A 21,172-nucleotide genomic window follows, 5' to 3' on the forward strand; every position below is an offset into this window, starting at 1 on the left:
TTGATCATTCTGAGACTAAACTCCTGTAAAAGTGTCTTTTACTTCAAAGTACGGTGAATAGTTTAGAAATTACCCAAGACTGTTAGAAAAAACTGGAAATGTGGGCAAAATGTAAAATTGTAAGATATTAAAATCTCGTATCAGCAGCAGCATGGTTTTGAGAAAGGCACTAAGAAAAGTAAAGACATGGATATGAATTCCCTCTGGGAAGCCCACACACACACACACACACACACACACACACACACACACACACACACACACACACACACACAGAGACAGACAGACACAGAGACAGACAGACAGACAGACACCTCCTCGTGAATTAGCTCTGATAACGTCCCCTCACCTCTCAATCCTCCACTTATTGACGACACCATCCGATTCCTCCCGTCTGCGGCCCGTTATCAGACCAAGCTAATGAGGGTTTGACGATGCGTGGCGATCAAACGCCAACATTCTTCTCAGATTTAATATGGGAATTATTTTGATTTCATCCCATGATAGGAATTTTCACTGAAACCGAAAAGCAGCTGCACCCAAGGGTGTTGACACTGCTAACAAGTGACATTCTTCTGTTCATTGAAATTGATTTTCCTGCTGGTGAACAGCTCACATCAGCCTCGGCACTCAAGGATCTCTAATGAATAAGGCATCAGAGGTTGAGCTGTGGCGTTTGATCAGCACATCCCCCGGCACGGCCGGTCCGTTCAGGTAGCCAGCCTTCTGAGTGCTCTCAGTAAGTGTTTGAGTGGAAATCTGAAGATGGCCCTTTACTGTCAGCCGAGCAAAGTGCACACCTGTAGAGACCCGAGTGTGTTAGTCGTCTCACCTACCAAGAATTTCAACTTTTTTTCCGTTGTTACTTTCTTCTGAAAGGGTCAGTCACTGGATGACTCCCAAGCTAGAATTTCTTTTTATTCATTCTCTCTATTCTGGTGTGTTTTCTGTCAGATTTGAGCAGCTGTGATTTTTCGTGTTTAACTTTTACAATCCTGAATTCATCTCTGTACGTTTAAGTCTTATTACCAGGAAAAGTAAAAAGATGCAGTACGAGCAAAAGAAAAACCTTTATGATGGTCTGGAGCATTATTTGACCTCCATGTTTAAATTCCATCAGTCTGTGTCTGCGCAGATGGTGCGTGATTGTTTCCAGGCCAGAGGTTAAGGCAGATTTTTTGTCAAGGGTTCAGAGTTTCATCTGTTTGTGGACATAAAATAAATGAATGTGAATGAGTATTCCAGTGAAGCAAGTGGTATTTTTCTCTTATGATTTGTGTTTATTGTAGTCTTCTGCTGGACTAAAATCTCTGGATTTAGGAGTGAGGAAGCCCAGCTTGTTTTTAGGTTGCAAATCTATATGTGTATACTGTCAGACTGTTATAAATGTAACGTAAACACAAGGTTTTTAGGGGGAAATAGGATTAATGGACAGAGAAGATGTCCCTGTGTTTGTTTAAAGAAACTAAATCATGCAAAATCCACTTTTTCGAGCTTTTGACAATATTATATTATTTCCTCATGAAAAACTTCATGTAAGCATTTTCCTGTCTCAGCTGCTTCTTCCCTTCACCTCTGGTAAACTTTTCTAGCCTCCTGCAGAAGACTAGCCTAGTGAACTAGACCAAATTCTTGCTTTGCAAAGTTTGGTCTAGGAACGCTCACTGGAACCTCTGCAGCCCCTAACAGCATTCTGGCTGGCCAATCACAGCTCTCTAGAGGGGTTTCAACCACATAAAGAGCTGTGATTGGTCCATAATGGTGGGCCAATCATAGTGCTCTATCTGCTTTGTGAACAAATCACAGAGCTTTATCTGCTTTGTGGGCCAATCAGAGCACTCTATATGCCTGGTGGTTGGGATGATGCAACAGAGTGAAACAAGATGGCGACAGCTCGTTTGAAACGGCTTTTACATCAGTTTTGGACAATTAGAACTTGGGCTTCATTAGAATCAGGAGCAGATAGATGTATTTAAGTGGTTGTTTTTTTTTCAGAAAAAGAGATCATTTGAAAGACAACAGTAGAACCCGCCCCACAACCGAGAGCCGTGAATGGAGCGTTGCCAGACTAAATAATACATTTATTTAGTCTGGCTTTCCAGGCTAGCAGAAGACTGGATGGGTTATTGCTATGTCATGAGGCTGAGGCTCCACCCCCTCCCCATCCATTCAGCAGTCACTGAGTGAGACATTTTGGCGTGATTCTGCAGCTAGCTTGAATCTGCAGTCTCTGGGTCTAATATGTGGACTAAACCCAGACTCCTGGCTGGCTCGCCATTTTGTAATGAATTTAATTTACATGTTATTTAATAAGCCATTAGACAAAAGATTCCATAGTAAATATGAAATCAACCTTATGGATCTGTGGGTACTGTTTATCCAGAAGATTGGAACTTTTTATTGCAGGGATTAGAAAACAACCTTGTATCAATTCAGAGACAACAGAAGAGAGAGTCAAGTTTTAAAAGTTTTAAGATTTATTACTAAACAAATTAAACTAGACTAACTTTAACACTAAATGTATGGTGTAACTAAGGTGAATGAGACAGAGAATGGTGTAGTGTGGAATGTTGCTCAGAACCAGCAAATCCAAAGAAACGATTAGTTCTGATGGGAAGTGAAGGTGATGTCTTTGTGCTAAGCTTTGGTTTGGAGATTCATAAACACATTCGACGCCATTCTTGTCGGTCTACGTACCCTTAGCGGAAGTCCCCGTCTAGATCAGGAGGTGTAGAGGTGCAGCTTGACCTTTATGGAGCCGAGGCTCGTAGAACAGCCGCGGCAGCCGACCACCAGTCTTGAGATACTCCCGGGTCACGACAGCTTTGTTGGCATCTAGCGAGACCCAAAACTGGGTCGTGATGGTTCAGCTATTATTCTGAAAGGAACCGTTGCAGCAGTTGGAAGAGCAACAGATTTTATCCAGCTTGTCGTTGGTTCCTTTGGCTGAAGAGGAAAGTTACGGATTGGCCACTCCGACAACTTCTCTGGAACGCTTTGAACTGGCGTTAAAGATGACGTGGGCATAGTTTTATACTTCAGATGTTTTGGTTTATGGTCGAATGAAAAGATGACAGATTTACCAAGCACCATCAAAACCACGCCTCTGTCAGATCTGGCAGATTCTGATTGGATCCGTGAAAGTAATGTGTCGTTACGCTACGTGAGATCAGTCCTAGTGGAAACACTTAAAGTCATATTACTTATTATATTCTAGAATATAAGATTATAATAAAGTAATTAATACTTTGATTTCACAGATTGGTCACATCTTATTATTGACTAACACTTTGTGTGATTAGCTTTATTAAAAATAGAGTTCTTTGATTTATTAAACAGAGAGAGTCCTTTCTTCATTCTTCTCTTGAGCTGGAAAGAAAGCAGTTAATGACAAATGCATAAGACCTTGAGGCAATATCTCATGCAGACTAGTTCTGTGTCAGAGGAGAGGGGGGAAATGACTTTTGGTGGAGAATAGTAATTTCATTCCGTTACACATATACTGTTGTGGAATTCACTCGGGGAGGCGGGGTTTGATTGAATCAAAGTGTCTTATTTCTGGGTTCTAGAAGTGGTGCCAAAAAATAACTTGGATCTTATAAAAAATGACATCTCAATGGTGACAGAGGCAATATGTCATCATATGGTGTGCCTATTGATGCTCTGGAAGGTGTAAAATGGCATGATACAGCCCCTTTAACGCACACACATCACAACTAAGTCTTTAGCTCTCTTTTGCTGATGTGGAGGAGTTAGCTGAATGAGAGGCTAATGCTAACATTTTTATGGTTGACATATTTTTTTATTCTTTGGTGAATCACACACAGTTACTTTCCCAAATCAGACATTTATTGGGAATTGCTGGAAGGCTGCAGCAGATCTCTCCTCAGCTCACTATCACCCCATCCCCCACCTCTTTAGGTAGAGAGGTGTTTTTGTTGTTGTATGAATCAGCCTTTCTAGGAACTAGAAGTTTGTGAACAAAAGTTGGTTTTCTTCTTTAAAAGAAAACTCCAATTCTTTTGCAGATGACACCCAGCCCTATCTGTGCACAAAGACCAAAGCATAATGAAACTGGTGGCTCAGGTTGGATTTCAGTGTTTCTGTGAGAAACTTTTTGAGTAAATGTTCAGAATAAACATGTTTCCTGAAAGACCTTTAGATAAATCTCCTTGAGTTTGCCTTCTCGAGAAACACCTGGTTCCAAAGTAATTCCAAAAACTCCTCAAGCTCGGACCATCATAATCCAATTTTAGTCATGTGTTTGTTCAGAAGTGTTGAACTCCAAGCTCCAGTGTCAGGCAGGAAGTCTTCTCAGTCAGAACGGAGAACGTTGATTCCCAGAGCCCTGAGTCTTCAGGAGCTAGGCTCCTCGTCGCCGTCGGTCTGAGTGACTGTGCGGTCAGAGTCGCAAGAACGGGGAGGAGACAGCACTTCATTAAAGTGCAGCATGACCTTGCTCACACTCCACCGTACACACACAGAAGACGCAGACCACTTCATTTAGTCTGAGAGATAGAAAGGACAGGCCCTGGTGGATTCTCCCATTAATCTTTAATGAGCCGCAGGCCCTGAAAACTGCCCGCCTGCTTTTGCCTCCCAGCATCCAGGAAACAAACAATGACTTGGCTGGAAAACACATCGTCCGCTTGTACCCACACCTACCTGCCTGTCTGCCTGCCTGTCGGCCATTAGCGCTGAATTATTAATGCTCCAATCCGTCTCTTCTCGCCATGCCCACCGTCTGAGACGGGAATGGGCGTCGTTTTGATTGGGTGGCGTGGTTGGAAAAGTGTGTTTGAGCCTTTCTGTGTGTCTCCAGCTAGAATTATTTGCAAGTAGTGGGATTTGAGGTTTCAGCTTTAATAATCACCAGCTATTCATATTGGCATCAAGATTTATCAGTCAGAAGTCCTTCCTTGCTGTTGGACGCACAAGCTCATACTCATCACCTGCCCTGCAGCGGCATGTCCTCCAGCCAACTAAAGTGTCATGGCAACCGTACGGCAGCCACGGTAACGGCAGGCTCATTTTCATACTGATGAGGCCGGTTGCCAGGGAGGTCTGAGCCGCCGCTGCTGTTCTCTCGTCTCCGATGTCACCCTGAAATTTTAATGACCTTCTTTCTCCACTTCTCATTTTTCTACTCGGTGCCCTGTTTGTTTGTGTGTGTGTGTGTTTGTGTGTGTGTGTTCACGCCACGAGTCTCGACCTCACTGTTGAGACGTTACTGTATGAGGAGAACAAAGGCGTGTTGAAGGGCATGTATTTTTACACTTTTGGGAAACCTCCTCCGGTCTGCTTCTCTTGGCTTCGTCAGGTTTGAAACTCGACTTTTTTAGCATCGAGATTAAAACGTTATTTGAACTGGGGTTATGTTGGAAGGGGATTTCCTGTAGCTCTTTGAGGTCGTTTCCAAACTGATACGCCAACAGGTAGTCTGGCTAAATCCAAAGTTGTTCCTTCCAGTATGAAAACAATTTACAGAGCAAGTTCACTGAAAAACCATTTGTTACTCATTATTTTAGAAAATGGTTGGTTTTTCATGCAGGCTGAACGTGAAAATAGCCTCCTGCATTAGCTTCTGATAGATAATAGGCTGCATGGATACAACCGACTCGCCCATCTCGGCCCAAGGCGAGGAAGGCTGTAGTTGTTTTAGCGTCCAGGAAACAGCAGAGAGTGTCTCGATTAGCAGAAGCTAACCATAGCAAAGTTAGATTGTGAGTTTGGCCTAAATAAAGTCAATAACTACCGTATTTTCTGGAGTATAAGGCATTCCAGAGTATAAGTCGCACCAGCCATAAAATGTATAATGAAGGAGAAAAAACCATAAAAGTCGCATTTTGGGGTGAAATTTTATTATTTTTCTTGCAAAATCTGAGATCAAGCATTTCACATTGCAAGACAAGTACCGGTAACAATAACAGAACAAACAACCAGCTGTTGCATCAGCGGTATGCGCAGCAACGCGCCACGGTCTCCAGTAGAGGATGGCGGTGTTTCAAACCCTCCCAGCGGGACAGGGGAGCTCATTCCTGGGTCGGAGTCGGCCCGCAGCAGCTCGCCACAGTCTCCAGCAGGTGATGGCATGGCAGGGGAGCTGAAACTATCGCGTCATACCCCTGTCAAAACCCGTGCACGCGCATTGGGTCCACAGCGCGCGTGTGAACGGGACTCGCGAGCGAAAATATACATGGCAGCGCGCGTGTGAACGGGACTCGCGAGCGGAAATATACATGGCGAGAGGTCATTTGTGCACTGAGAGGGAGCAAACTGTGTCTGTGAGCGCACAAGGATGTGCACAAGTGACAAACCTGCGTGCGCGCGTGGTCAACGAGCACACGGCAGAGGAAAACGTGCGCGCGCGGCAGCCTCTGTGCGCGCTCGGCAGCCTCTCTGCGCGCTCGGTTTCTGACTCCTGCTCGCTCGGCTGTAAGGGTTTTGGCACTCTGGAGGCGTGGCCTGTGGCAGATCTTCTCTGTCCTCTGATTGGTTAGTTTACCCCGCACTTTACCTTCTACCTATCTATATTAAAAAGTCTGCTAGTCAAGTAGTTGCTGGCATAGCTCAGTTGGAAGAGCGGGTGACTCTCGCCCCGGAGGATCCAGGTTCGAGGCCGGGCAAGGAAAATGTAGTAGATGTTATGTTAATTTTTCTTAATTTCAGGTATTTTACAGTTGTGACCGTTCAACTGTCATTAAACGTCCGAATGTTTGCTGGGCAGTGTTTTAAAAAGTGCACATAAGCTAGATGGTTTTAACCATAGAAAATTACATTTTTTGTGATACTGGAAAAATACATACTGAAATAAAACTACTGATTGAAAACTTTATGACTGTGGTTGTACAATATATGACTCACTAATACACTGCAAACTCCCTTAGAGTGGGGCTTCCAGAGAGAGAGAGAGAGAGAGAGAGAGAGAGAGAGAGAGAGAGAGAGAGAGAGACAGAGAGAGAGACAGAGAGAGAAAAGTTCTTGCCTCATTAATGAATTGTTTATTTTTTTCAGTATTTAATTGACAAATTATCCTTTCAAATAATTAATTGATGAGTTACATAATTGTCCATTTAGAATTGTTGAATGGACTGAGTCAAGTTTGGTGCACTTTATATATTTCAAAACATGTTTTTTTTTTTTATTTTAATGATGCATATAAATAATTTAAATGTTAATTTAATGAAATATTTCTATTTTTTCATTACCTTACCCTTGTTTTGACAAAAACGGGACCTTGCTGGATAATATCATGGAGAAACTATTTGTTCACAGTACATGGCTCAGTGAGGATCTGTGTACCGAAGGAGGAGATACTCAGAAATCTGTCTGCAGATTGTTACAACCCAGACTGGAAGTGGTGGGCTGTAATAAGAAAGGAGACCAAACAGAGGAGTGGGGGGTTCAACAACTGATTTATTTAACAAAAGTAAGGATTTACTAAAGCAAGTTAGTGAACAGAAAATGGCCAGTGAGGACTCTCCACCACACAGGAGAGACCCAGTGAAAGCAGAAAAACAGTAGGCTTTGTAGGCAGCACCACACCCTGAGCCCAGGTGCCTCCAAGGCTGCTTAACCAGCTGCCTACAACAGAAGAAAAACACAATTAAACACAAATGAAAACCCAATGAGATGGTGGGGGCATCACAACACGTTCAGGACTACCCAAACACCAGTAAATCTTGACTGCACTGATCTGAGGTGTCAATGGCCATATTCCCCTCTCTTCCAGAGTCATATATTTTCCTCAAGTTCAACTGCACTCTGAAGAGGCTCATTTGGATTGTGCCACATAGGCCAGTGACCTTTGTCTCAGCACTGTATGCTGGAACTATCAGCGACCAACCTGGGAATCTGGTGTGTTGAAAATGCTACAACTAGAGATGGTCATCTTGGTAGACAGGGGTTTCTGCATTGATGACATTGTGCCCTGCAAAGTGTACAGGCCAGCTTTCCTTTCTGGCAAACCTCAAATGTCTGCATGTAAAGTTATAGAAACAGAAGCCATAACATCTCTGAGTGCATGTGGAGCGCTCCATTCATCTGGTCCAAGAACACAAGCATTTTGATTGTTATTCCCCTCCTTGCATTTGTAAACAATCAGCTATATGCTGTGGTTTTTCTCCTTACCAACTTTTAAAATAGCCCACTAGTGAAGGCCTGGGCAAAGAAGCCTGATGTCTGAGAACCTCAACATATGTACGGCAACCATACTGTATATTTACACACTTTCATAAAGAAACTGCATATCAAGCTTTCATTCAGATGACCTTCAACAGTGCTGCACCCTGCTGAGGGACATCCGAGTAAAACCTTGAGATGGCCATTTTCTGTTCACTAACTTGCTTTAGTAAATCCTTACTTTTGTTAAATAAATCAGTTGTTGAACCCCCACTGCTCTGTTTGGTCTCCTTTCTTATTACAGCCCGCCACTTCCAGTCTGGGTTGTAACAATCTGCAGACAGATTTCTGAGTATCTCCTCCTTCGGTACACAGATCCTCACTGAGCCATGTACTGTGAACAAATAGTTTCTCCATGATATTATCCAGCAAGGTCCCGTTTTTGTCAAAACAAGGGTGAGGTAATGAAAAAATAGAAATATTTCATTAAATTAACATTTAAATTATTTATATGCATCATTAAAATAAAATAAAAAACATGTTTTGAAATATATAAAGTGCACCAAACTTGACTCAGTCCATTCAACAATTCTAAATGGACAATTATGTAACTCATCAATTAATTATTTGAAAGGATAATTTGTCAATTAAATACTGAAAAAAATAAACAATTCATTAATGAGGCAAGAACTTTTCTCTCTCTGTCTCTCTCTCTCTCTCTCTCTCTCTCTCTGGAAGCCCCACTCTAAGGGAGTTTGCAGTGTATTAGTGAGTCATATATTGTACAACCACAGTCATAAAGTTTTCAATCAGTAGTTTTATTTCAGTATGTATTTTTCCAGTATCACAAAAAATGTAATTTTCTATGGTTAAAACCATCTAGCTTATGTGCACTTTTTAAAACACTGCCCAGCAAACATTCGGACGTTTAATGACAGTTGAACGGTCACAACTGTAAAATACCTGAAATTAAGAAAAATTTACATGACATCTACTGCATTTTCCTTGCCCGGCCTCGAACCCGGATCCTCCGGGGCGAGAGTCACCCGCTCTTCCAACTGAGCTATGCCAGCAACTGCTTGAATAGCAGACTTTTTTGTATAGATAGGTAGAGGGTAAAGTGCGGGGTACACTAACCAATCAGAGGACAGAGAAGATCTGCCACAGGCCACGCCTCCAGAGTGCCAAAACCCTTACAGCCGAGCGAGCAGGAGTCAGAAACCGAGCGCGCAGAGAGGCTGCCGAGCGCGCACAGAGGCTGCCGCGCGCGCACGTTTTCCTCTGCCGTGTGCTCGTTGACAACGCGCGCACGCAGGTTTGTCACTTGTGCACATCCTTGTGCGCTCACAGACACAGTTTGCTCCCTCTCAGTGCACAAATGACCTCTCGCCATGTATATTTCCGCTCGCGAGTCCCGTTCACACGCGCGCTGTGGACCCAATGCGCGTGCACGGGTTGTGGCACGCTTTAAACGCCATATGAAACCTGGACCAGAGCCAGCTCGCAGCAGCAGCGCCATGATCTCCAGCAGGTGATGGTGGGGCAGGGGAGCTCATTCCTGGTCCGGAGCTGGCCCGCAGCAGCGCGGTATACATAATTTGGTATATACCGTACTTTCTGGACTATAAGCTGCTACTTTTTTCCCACGCTTTGAACCATGCGGCTTGTAATGAGGTGCGGCTTTACTGAAGATTTTCCTTCACCTGCCAGGGGCGCTTTAGCAGAACGTGAAACAGGTGGAAGTCAAAAGCGGAAATCGAAGAACGTGCTCATTTTAATTTAGCACATGCAAGCAGCCGGCACAACGAAGAATTCTTTTCAAGTCCATACCCCCTCATCATGGTAACTACACGTATGAGTTCATATGATGCCGCATTTAAGTTGAAGGCCATCGATCTGGCAGTCAAGGAGGGAAACAGTGCTGCCGCACGTAAGCTTGGCATGAATGAATCCATGGTTCGGCGCTGGAGACGGCAGCGGGAAGAACTCATTGAAGCCAGCTTCTCCCCGGGATGATGACAGCAACACGAACAGCGACACTGACATCGCCACAGAAAACGTATGTGACGAAGCTCTTCTGAGGCTGTTCAACTCCGACACTGAAGAAAAGGACTTCAGTGGTTTCAGTGCGCAGGAGGACGATGAATAAACTAATCAATAACTTTTCTGTATTGTTTGATACTGATCAGTTCAGTTACGTTCAGTTAAACTACGTTTTCAATTCAGTAGATATCTGCGGCTTTTAGCCCGCTGCGGCTTATATAAGTACAGTTTCATGCTATGCTAGTAGATGTGGCTTATATAGAGGTTCTCTCTATAGTCCGGAAATTACGGTAAGTCACTTTGGTATATAAGTCGCAGGACCAGCCAGACTATGAAAAAAAGTGCGACTTATAGTCCAGAAAATACGGTATTTATTCATATCAATAACAGAGTAAGCTAACTTCTAAATTGTCTCGTTAACACCACACAGGACCTTTTGAAGGGTTGTTCCTCCACCTGGTGATAAAGTTAGTTTAACAACTAATGTTTAGCTCCACCTAGTGGCTCGATGTGGGTATGACTGAGCTTTTCTTTGAGTAATGTGGAGGAGGATATTTTTGTGAACAGTTATGTAGACTGGGCCATGAAACAAGCAGGAGGTCAAAGGTCATCATAGTTCTAGACTGCTGATTGACGAAGAACGCAGTGCATCAAAACTCTTACATTGATTGGACACAGTTGTCGTCATGGCAACAGTGTGATGCGTCTCACTGTGCAGTCTGACAAATTGGATCAGCAGGAAAAGTTTGTTTTTCATTTGCATCAATTTATTCCTGGAATTTTGCTCATCGAGGAATGGGAGCATCCTAGCTGAATCGCATCAACACGCCTAAAAATAGCAGCGTCAGCTGGATCTGCAACAAGTGTCATCATGCTTCTGCCTGTGTTTTATTCCAGGAGGAGGAAACCAGAGAGGAAGAAAACGGGAGGATCGAACCCCTTGGCCAAGCCGACTCCTGCATGGAGCACGCTTCCGCCAGGTCTCTGGAGTAAGTCGAGTTTAAGAACGATCACTCCTCGCTAACATCTAAAGGATAATCCTGAAGGACGAATCGGATCATCCGGCTCCTTTTAAAGTTTTAGTTTATATTAAAAGCTGCTTCTTAGTTCAGGGTAATTTCTGAAGGGTAAGAAGCGGTGTTCATTGACCAGAAGAAACAGCTTTTTTTTTCCACGGGTCACTGTAGGATACCACAAAGCAGCGTAAATTATGGCGCTGTGGAGGAAGTTCTGCCACTTCACCAGCAACTTTTTTAATTTTTCAAATGACTGGTGTTTGACGACGTCATTGAAATGTATTTGTTTAGGCCCTTCGACCACCTTAATGGAAGCTCGAGGTGCTGAACAAAATATAAAAACATGGATAGACATCATAACAGTTAAGAGGATAAAATAGCATAAGAGCAATAAATAAACAAGTAAACATAATAAGAACAATGCAAAACAAAAGGTAAAATACAAAAGCCAGGGTCGAAGGTGTTAGGGAAAGCTAACAAGCAAAAAAGCGTTTTCAAACAAAACTTAAAACACCTGAAGAGATGCAGCTGGCGTCCGATGATGTCATTTCCCACTGTGTAGTGACCAATCAGCAGCCGTTGCCGAGAACTCACCTCAGCTCAGGTCTGGTTCCTGAAATGACCCAAAAAGCTCCTTTTGGGTGGGCTCAGTGAAGTGGAGATGCACACATCCTTGTGAAAGTCCAGTAGGAGTTCTGATAGAGGAAACAGGCATGTCAGTGTTTTTGCACCAGTTTCAGTTTGTTTAGCCTTGAAACACAAAAACTTGTGTAAAACCTAAGTTTCCACATCTGGAAGGTGTAATAACCATAAAGCTGGAGTGGTTTGTCGTTCACATCTCGGTTAATTCAATTCAGTTCAATTCAAATTCAAAGATACTTTATTAATCCCAGAGGGAAATAAGCGTTTCAATACACACAATTCTGAGAGATCAGACATACATACATAGACACATGACAAGAATTGGTGACTGGTCATTCGCAACCCGTGTTGCGCTACCCTAATAGAGATCAGAGGGGTTTATATATGAGGATAGAGTAAGGTGGAGGAAAAAAAAGTCACCTCAGAGTTACCCTCCACAGGGACGGCAGCTTTGCTATGCAAAAAAACACCTCAGACAGAAATGCAACAGACTTCAGCCATTACATAACATAAATGTCCACTAGGTGGGGAGGTAGGGTAGAGGACTCTCCACACATCAGTGCATGCAGCCACGATAAGCAGCACTCATCACCTCCGTTTGGACAGGGGAGGGAGGTCGTTGGGTTTAGAGAGCACAGTGACTCCTGGAACAATTCAGCGGCCTTCACGGGTCGCCGTCCCGCCCAGGCTGGGATGGGGAGATGTAATAATGTGTTAAAAGCTCCATCCTGCAGCTCCTGTGTTGCTGTCCAGGTTTTGTTTGTTAAAAAGCTCTTTTTGAAACCCCCGCTCTCTGATTTACATAATTACCTTTTGTGGGAGCAAAATGATCCTCGTCTCTCCGTCAGAGCCCTCCCACGCACTCACCTGTTGGCGCCCGTTATTAACAGCCGTGTTTTGTTTTTGTTATTCTGTTCTGTTGCATGCCTCCAGCTTAATATGCAGGTACGGTATTATTATTATTCCTGCGGTTTCGCACAGACTCAGGCTTCTGCCCGCCTCTTGGCTGTCAACAAGGGGCCCTTTTTTCTCCCCGAGCTAATCACAGTCGTTGCTTCTAAGCTGTGAGTGGATTAGATGTGGCGTCTTGTAAAATCTGCTGCTGTGTGCATGTTTCACAGCTGAGGAGGAGAAAAAAGAGACTGTAGCCGTTTTTCACTTTGAAAGGGTCAAAGGATGCCAGAGACTTTATTTGTCGTCACGTATACGCAGTGATATCCTCCACAGCTCAGGATTTCATTGGGAGTGTATCCGTCTGGGTTATGATGGAGCAGGAATTTAGATTTGGCGCATTTTCTACGTGTGTTTTGCAGCTTTGTGTGTTTGCCGTCAGTTTGTGATTCCTGCTGTTTTGGTTTTGCTTTTCAGCTGCAAATATCTGCACCTGAAAGGGGGAATTAGCCGTTTGAGGAGATGCACGAGTACAGTTTAATAAAAAAATAAAGAAATGGACGTAGATCAGCTGTTGTTCCTGACAGCAAAGGAAACTCAGCGTTTGTTCCCATCATTATTAAACGTTCAATCTAAGGAAAAAGCTTCACTTTAATTCCAGTCCAGTAAAATACAGAATTCCTGATTTGTGCCTATAAACTTTATTTATCTGAATTTGAATCTTAGCTGTAGTATTAAGGAGTGGTTGGTTTCTACACCTTCGGTCTTCCTCAGATTCTTTATTGTTTGTGTTTAATTTATTTCCATCACCTTTTGTTTATTTTGTTCTGTCACAACCTTATTTACTTATTTTTTGTTCACATGGTGTCACGCCTCCATCACCCGTCTCCACCCTTTCTTCTCCGTCCCATCCACCCGTCTCCGTCTCCCAGAGACATTGTCAAACTGGTGGAGGTGTCAAACGACGGCGGGCCCCTGGGAATCCACGTGGTGCCTTTCAGTGGCAGGGACCGCAGGTAAAACCACCTGAACCAAACCGATCCGGGCTAAAAGAAAAGGTTTAAAATATTAAAAAATGCTTTAAATTATTTAACTTTTCTAAGAAAAATAAGTTTCAGCTGCATGTCTGCTTTCAGAAACCACTTTGATTCGGTTTTTAATGAATTCTTGTCTAATTTAACCACATTTAGTCTTTTTTTCTTCCCTTATTTTTCCTCAGTGGTGCAGAAATGACAGCTGGTAGTTGGGAAGGAAAAGAAAATTACCCACTTACCTCCTTTAGTGGATGGCTCGGCACCTTTTTCTCTAGCCTGCTCACAGAAAACCACCCTACTGTGCAAAAGTTTTAAACCATTTCCAATTTTTTTTAAATATTTTTCTTTTCAAACTTCCAGACTTGCTGTGCTTTCACGAGCGGCTCGCCAGACTTTCTGAAGGACTTTTAGGGTTTATTTTGGACTTCAGCTGCTTTTTCACTCCTGGCCTGTCCCCGTGTTTGATCATGTGAGCGAATTATGAAGCTTGTGCTTAAAACATGAAGGAAACGGACCTGGGAATCCAGTCAGTATCTTAAAACTCTGGTTAGTGCAGAAATCTGGGGTCTTTGGGACAAACTGTTGGCAACAAAGAGCCTGATTTAAAGTACGACAGATTTTTGCTCAAATGTGATGTTTGAAGCCAACTTTGGTTCCTTTCTTGAGTTTTAGGGATTTTTAAAGCCTTGAATGAGCCTTGAGTCAGAGTTAAGGGGTTTAATGAACACAGAGGAGGACATTTCTCTGAAAATATTCAGGTACAAGGACTGAAACGGAGTAAAAACACAGCCAAAGTTCAACTGTAACAGACTTTTACCTAAACACACACACACACACACACGTTCAGCTTCAGCATCATGAAACAATTTGCCAGTTTACAGTGATCAATCATGCTTGTTTGGGCCTCTCAGGTGACCGTCATATTTTTCTGTGGCTGCTGTCACGTCTGTTTCTCAACCTTCAAAGATTACACCGAGCAGTGCACACAACACACACCTTGTTCCAAACACATGGACCAAAAGGAACAGAACATCTGGCTCACATCTGCACTGAGAGGGAGGTTTTCAAGGCAGAAGATGGGAGACCGTTCCAGTGAAAGAACCTTGCTGGTTGACATTTGCTCTTTAGAGTTTCACGCTGGCCACCAGATTACACAGCCACGGCTGTGGCAGCTCAGCGTGGATTCACTCGGCTCCGCTCAGATCCGTGTTTAATGGCGTGATGGGTTTTCGTAGCTCCTGAAACCTCCTCGTTAGGAGAGGAATCAAACATGGAAATTGAAGTTTAGCAGAACCGGGTCGAGGTTCTGAGTGAATCCTCTCTGTCCACATGTATGCACCTCCCTCTTCTCTCCGTTTTAGCCTCGCTCACCTCCACCTCCAGGCAGCTGTAGCGACTCGTTGGGAGTTTTCTTGTGTTTCTCCTCCTTGACGTGAACTTGTGAACGTTTCAGGACTCTTGGCTTGTTGGTCAAGCGTCTGGAGAGGGGAGGAAAAGCCGAGCAGCAGGGCCTGTTCCAGGAGAACGACTGCATCATCCATATCAATAACGGAGACCTGAGAAACATCAGATTCGAACAGTAAGAGGGCTCCCTGGAGACGTTCCTGTCTGGCTTTCCTCCCTTTTTTCCTGCTTTTAACTCCTCGCTAACCCTTCCTGTAGGCTACAGCCTCAGCTGGACTCCTGCTGTCCGTCCTCCCTAAAACCTGTCTGCTAACATTTACTGTCTGTTGCCTTTACTCAAACCCACATGCATCCAGTTTGATGGATAAAATGTTTTCTGTGCAGTTTAACAGAAATTCAACCAGGTACAGTTGTCATTTAAAGGTGTGGAACACTGATAAAACATTTTTTTAATGATTATTTCTGATTTTAATGGGACACATGAGAGGGTTTACAGTTATAAATGAATAAAAACGACCTAACCATGTTTGGCCAGGGTGAGTTTCCTGTTCATTCAAAGAGCAAGTTCAACGAGAAACCATTTCTTACTTATTTCTGATTCTAACGGGCCACTTTTGAGTGTTTCATGCAGGCTGAACATGAAAATAGTCTCCTACACCTGTCTCCTGCATTAGCTGCTGATGGAAAACAGACGGTGAAACTCTAGGATAGAAAATCCAGGCAGATCTACGTCACACTGTCACTTAACATTCATGGGCTCACCCATCTTGGATCACGACGGAGAACGCTGTTGTTGGTTTAGCATCCAGGAAACAGCATCTTAGCTAGTAGAAGCTAACCATTAGCATCAGCAACTCCACCACACAGCAGAACTCCTCCAGGTTTGTGTTATGTGTGGAGATAAAACATCAGCATTCCAGAGCAAACAGTCATTGCTACAGTCACGTTGTTGTTAGCCAATCAGAGGAGAGATGTCCAAATATCAGGAAGTGAGACTCCAGATCCTGTCGTCTGAAGCTGCTTTGATGTTTCTGTTTTTTATGACTTTCAAGGCATCCACTCCCACTAGAGACCTCTGGAAATGGCCTCCAGACTAAATTCAGTGAGAAAACTCTCAAAAACCAAAAATAATTTTATTCTTGAGGTTAAAGAAGAGTTTATTTTCCATAATTAGGGCATACATTTAATGTCTGATATTGTAAAGTTTGTACATTTATAGTATTCTGAGTAAAATTAAGTCAGGATTTAATCTTTAAGTTTTACTAGAAACAAAAACAGCTCATGTTGAACGACATTAATCATAACATCATAGAGTTAGGGTATATAATAATCATAATAAATATTTCAATGAGCTTGCAGTTAAACATTTTTAAAAGTACTAGTTAATTAATTAGAAAAGAATAAAATAGGAGCCATTGGTGGGATTAAGGTTTTTGATTGGATTATGATTATAATCTCAGAGGTTTTGCCCTCTTTTTATGTTTTTTTTTTTTTTGCTTTTTTTTCTCAATTAACTGCAGATTATTTGTAAGATTATCTCCAGAAGTTAGTTTTCCTTTTAAGTTCTTGAATCATAGAAAATAGTTTTTTTTCAGTAATTAATGCTTTTTAATCATGGAAAATTCTTAAAGTTTTCCTCAGAAATGTAAGACATTCAATGTAAATATATGACATTTATCTTGGAAAAATAATATTTTTTTGTGTGTGTATTTCTATTTAAAATGTATTTATTGTTTTTCTAAGATAAATTTATTTATAGTTTTTATTTAAGAACCTGAAGCACCTGTCTACTGGTGTTAAATCCTGTAAGATTTAGCATGGATGCTAATCTTACCGGCTCTTTCTCACCTCGGTGAGCTAAAAATGGCCCCAGCAGCTCCTGCTGCAGCAAACAGAAGTTATGCAACAGGTGGGAACAAATGCTCGTTTTATGAATCATCAGCGGAACTGTTGTTCTCGTTGTTAAACGATATTTTTATTGCAGATTACATCTCGTCTGGCTCTCCGTGCTACCAACACGCTGTAAAGATGCAGTGACGAGACCGCCGTCCTCGGGGAGGGGCGTTAGTGGCTGGGAAAATGAGTCGCAGTTTAAGTTTTTAATCGATGGGGGATGGTTAGAGTTTATTTTTCTTCAAATGTCCATTCAGCTGCTGATGGGGTTGCACAATGAAAGGAGGGCGTTTTAGTGAAGCAGGTGGTGCTAACGAGGTTTTACAGCCTGCTGACAGTCAGCAGAAGTTCCCTCTCACACCTACTGTATGGGGGGGGGGGGGATGATGATGATGATGAAGGTCTCCTCCTTCATCTGCAGCCAGATTGTGTGATGGAGCTGTCGCGGAGCTTTCCTTTTAGAGCTTCTTGCATCAGCGCTAAGTGTTAATTAGAATGTCGGATCCTTCAGGTGGGCGAAGACGGACATCTGGTAGGTGGAGTGATCCACTCTGGAACCGTGCATGGATAATTATGAATGTGCTCTGTGTGATTAGGGTTTGATGAGTACGTGAGGCTGTAATCAGTCCCAAAACTTCATCCACCCTCTTCTTCTGTCTTGTTTCTTTCTGCAGAGCTCAGAATATGTTCCGCCAGGCCATGCGCTCTCCCGTCATCATGTTCCACGTGGTCCCGTCCTCCATGAAGGCCCACTACGAACATCTGTCCCACGTGGAGAGGAACCCGTCCTTCTCCTCGGGCCGCTTCAGCCTCGAGTCGGTGAGCGGTGTGGAACACAACCCCCAGAGGATGTCCCGCCATGGCTCCCAAACGCACCCGCATTCCCACTCGGACCGAACCGACGGCTACTCCCACCTGACCCTCCCCTCCGTGTCGGCGGCCAAGCCTCCGACGGGTCACTCGCCTCAGAGGGCGCTGAACTCCACCCCAACTGTCGGCTTCACCAAGAAGGTGGGGCGACGGCTCAACATCCAGCTGAAGAAAGGTGAGTCTGAAATGTCGTGTCACAAAAAACGCCAATTTCTCTGTTCACTGGGTCAAAAAGTCCAACAGAGACAAGAAACTATTCATCTTCTTATTTTTCAGTTTCTGATTCATCCACCAAACCCTCTGGAAGCATCATTAAGCTCCATGAAGTCTGTAATTTAGGTTGTGCCGGGTTATTCTGGGTGAAATCGGCTCCTGCTGAGTTGAATCGGTTTGTTTTATGTCTCTTTTCACGCTCCGCTGTGAGGGAGAAGCTTTAACCAGCATCAAACACGCGTGTGGAAAAGGTTCACGTTTAAAGTGAAAGTGAGCAGCAGGTGACCGGAACCAGCAGAGGCTGGAGAATTCAGCTGCAGTCGGTGTGAGTTTTTCATTTTGGGACATCTTTTCGGTGTCGGCTGTGACTGACAGCTGGCACAGGTGGTTGAGACCTCAGCCAACAGGATTTCATGTGTCGGGGCCAAAAAGCTTGTTGCTAAGCAGCCGCCGGTCGCTGTCAGATGCAGCAGAGCGGAGTCGGACTGGGCTGCTCCCGCCGCGTGCCCCGGTGAAATATTAACCCAGATCTGAACTCTCCTGTGGGACTGGGACCAGTCCAGAACCCCCAGCTGCTCGTCACATCCTCAGTCACAGCTTTCCTTGGCTCTGGAACGCTACTTCCTGCACGCTGATCTGTTAACGACGCAGTCTGCTCCCAGTCCACCTTTTTGTTTGCTGTTTTCAGAGCAAACACTTGCAGGGATTAACCGAGATTCCCGAGCGTCATTTCGGCTCCTCTGTTTTGTTCCGAGTACCAACTTTAACCTGCCGCTTTCAGCGCAGATTAAACTCCCGCCTCGTTGCTATGCAGGAATCAGACACCGGTCTCCTCCTAAATCCCGCGGACAATCCAAATCAATCAAACGTCTGATTTTCCACACAGGAAATTGGTTGTGGTGCATGTTAATCATGCTAATGGGAGTTTCAAAGATCCTCCTCTTTGTTTCGAGTCTGCAACTGGCTGCAGGTTTACCAGCGAGAGGAAAAACGCCCCTCCACCGCCTGCGGGAAGCTGATTGCTTCATCAATGTGCAGGATTAGTCTGAGGATGTAAAACAGACGTGTTTTACTGTTCTTTGCATCAGCTGAGGCAGACAGGCAGGATGGATTAAGGCCGCCGCTCCGATTCAACTAGGATGCTCCTAAAAGAACTCCCTTACCTGCAGAGTTTAGCTCGACCCAAATTCTCTAGGACCGGACCCGTTTTTACTGCTGCTTAAGTGTTGAAGATCTGCAAATTACTGCGATGATTTAATGAAGGAGGGAGACCTCAGCATGCATCGCCCCTGGAAGTGCAGTCCTTTATTAAAGCTGGCTGTTCCTCACGTTCAAGCTTTAATTAAGTTTCACACAAATGTACTAAAAAGTCTTCCGGCTGAACTTCCTCTCTGGAAACATGTAACTGCATGAAATGATTGCATCTTCTTCTAAAGCTTGCTGTTGTCTTTCGTTGTGCTGCTCCTTAATGGCGACAGGGTGCAGGATTGCACGATAAAAACTCTTTCGGAATGACTCGTTCTGACGAAGGCGCGTTTAAGGAAGTGGTGGCAGCATCGGTGAGGAGGGTTTTAGGGAAGCTGGAAGTGAGAGGAAGTTGGCTGCGGGTTGTGCAGCGGCTGCTGGGAGTCATGTTAAAACGCACCTGGTTTAAGTTTTTAATTTTTTTTATTACATTTTTGCAGTCAGGGTTAAAATATGATGTACGTCACTAATAATATAGAAGTAATATAAAAATGAAGATTTGCAATATAAAAATATGAAATTATTCATTCTTTCTCATGTTTTTAGGATTTTTTTCCTGAGTTTAGTTTAGTTCATGGTTCAATAACAAATAAGGTTAAACATTTCATCTTAATCAAACACTTATCAGATGAACAAAGTTTTTTCTGCTATTCCCAGGATTTTAGGTCATTGTAGCTGGTCAGTACAACTTCCTGCCTCGGATGAATCCCTTCGTTTAATCTTGAAAGGAATCCAAATCCGTTTGCTTCTTTGAGTAAACGCCGGCATAGAGCTCCTCAGTCATGGAAAAAACTACAATTACAGTACGACCATGCTGGAGTGTTGCTTGTCAAAATAAGAGCATCAAGGCATAGCCAGAACTTAGCCTATTTCACCAGGTTTTATTTTGAAACCTCACAAAGGTCACGTTTTCAGGAGACAGTGTTACCGGTTTGTATCAGCTGGTGGCAGCACTGAGCAGAAAAAGACAAAAATCAAATAAATCTGGTTAATAACAATCTTTTTATTAATTATGTTCTTTCTGCGATCATTAGGCGTTAAAGCCAAAGCTGCACCGCTCTTATACGTCGTCTGATTCCAGAATCTGGTTTGAGTTGATTTTCAAATCAGGATTTAATCTCACTCCAGTTTTAACTCAACTTTATTTAAACAAATATTGAGAAAGCCTGAAGTGTACTGCAGAACCAGTTTTCAACATCGTGCAGAAAACGTTTACAGCTAAAAGATCTCAAAAGTATCAGAGTTGTTGAGCTGATCCTGGTTCATCACAGAACACTCCTAATCCAACATTCCTGATTTATTCCCTTCAGACACAGGAACTGTTGCTCCGGTCTTACATCAGGTCCAGGATGTAGCTGAGCTACGAGGATGAAACTGCTTTTGCCTCCAGATGAAACCATATCCCACCATTAATCCATCTGTCGTGTCCCCCCACCCCACCCCCCCACCCCCAACAGGCCCTGAGGGGCTCGGCTTCAGCATCACATCGCGGGACGTTCCCATCGGGGGCTCGGCGCCCATCTACGTGAAGAACATTCTGCCTCGGGGAGCTGCCATCCAAGACGGCCGCCTGAAGGCAGGAGACAGGTTGTTGGAGGTGAGACGCTTGTTGAGCTGGATTTTTAAAAAAAAACACAAAATCCCACTGGTTAATCTGTATAATCTGGACCACCTGTAGTTTAGTAACAGAATCTTAGCATGCAGCCTGAGTTCCTCGCTGCTGCTAGCACTTATCTGTCAAACACGCCTGCCATCTGTTTAACATCAAGTGGAACCAATTAATCCAAGTTGACTGGTTTG

At 43.7% G+C, this 21,172-nt stretch overlaps 1 protein-coding gene across 7 annotated transcripts in view; it reads left to right on the forward strand.

The window, feature by feature from the left end:
- Positions 1-21,172, forward strand: part of pard3ab (par-3 family cell polarity regulator alpha, b) — a 283,974-nt gene that overhangs the window by 127,405 nt on the left and 135,397 nt on the right. For 5 of the 7 annotated variants that reach the window (XR_008563780.2, XM_015956043.3, XM_015956044.3 and 2 more), the window contains exons 6-10: positions 11,062-11,153; positions 13,646-13,729; positions 15,201-15,326; positions 17,719-18,089; positions 20,830-20,969. Coding sequence is in view for 6 of the 7 variants with exons in the window: in XM_015956043.3 (XP_015811529.3) it covers positions 11,062-11,153; positions 13,646-13,729; positions 15,201-15,326; positions 17,719-18,089; positions 20,830-20,969 (813 nt within the window). In the remaining variant the exon portion in view is untranslated. The remainder of the gene's footprint in view (positions 1-11,061; positions 11,154-13,645; positions 13,730-15,200; positions 15,327-17,718; positions 18,090-20,829; positions 20,970-21,172) is intronic. The other 2 variants (XM_015956045.3, XM_015956046.3) reach the window with 2 other exon arrangements.

The sequence above is a fragment of the Nothobranchius furzeri genome, chromosome 11 (assembly GCF_043380555.1).
Source record: "Nothobranchius furzeri strain GRZ-AD chromosome 11, NfurGRZ-RIMD1, whole genome shotgun sequence".
Lineage (NCBI taxonomy): Eukaryota > Metazoa > Chordata > Actinopteri > Cyprinodontiformes > Nothobranchiidae > Nothobranchius > Nothobranchius furzeri.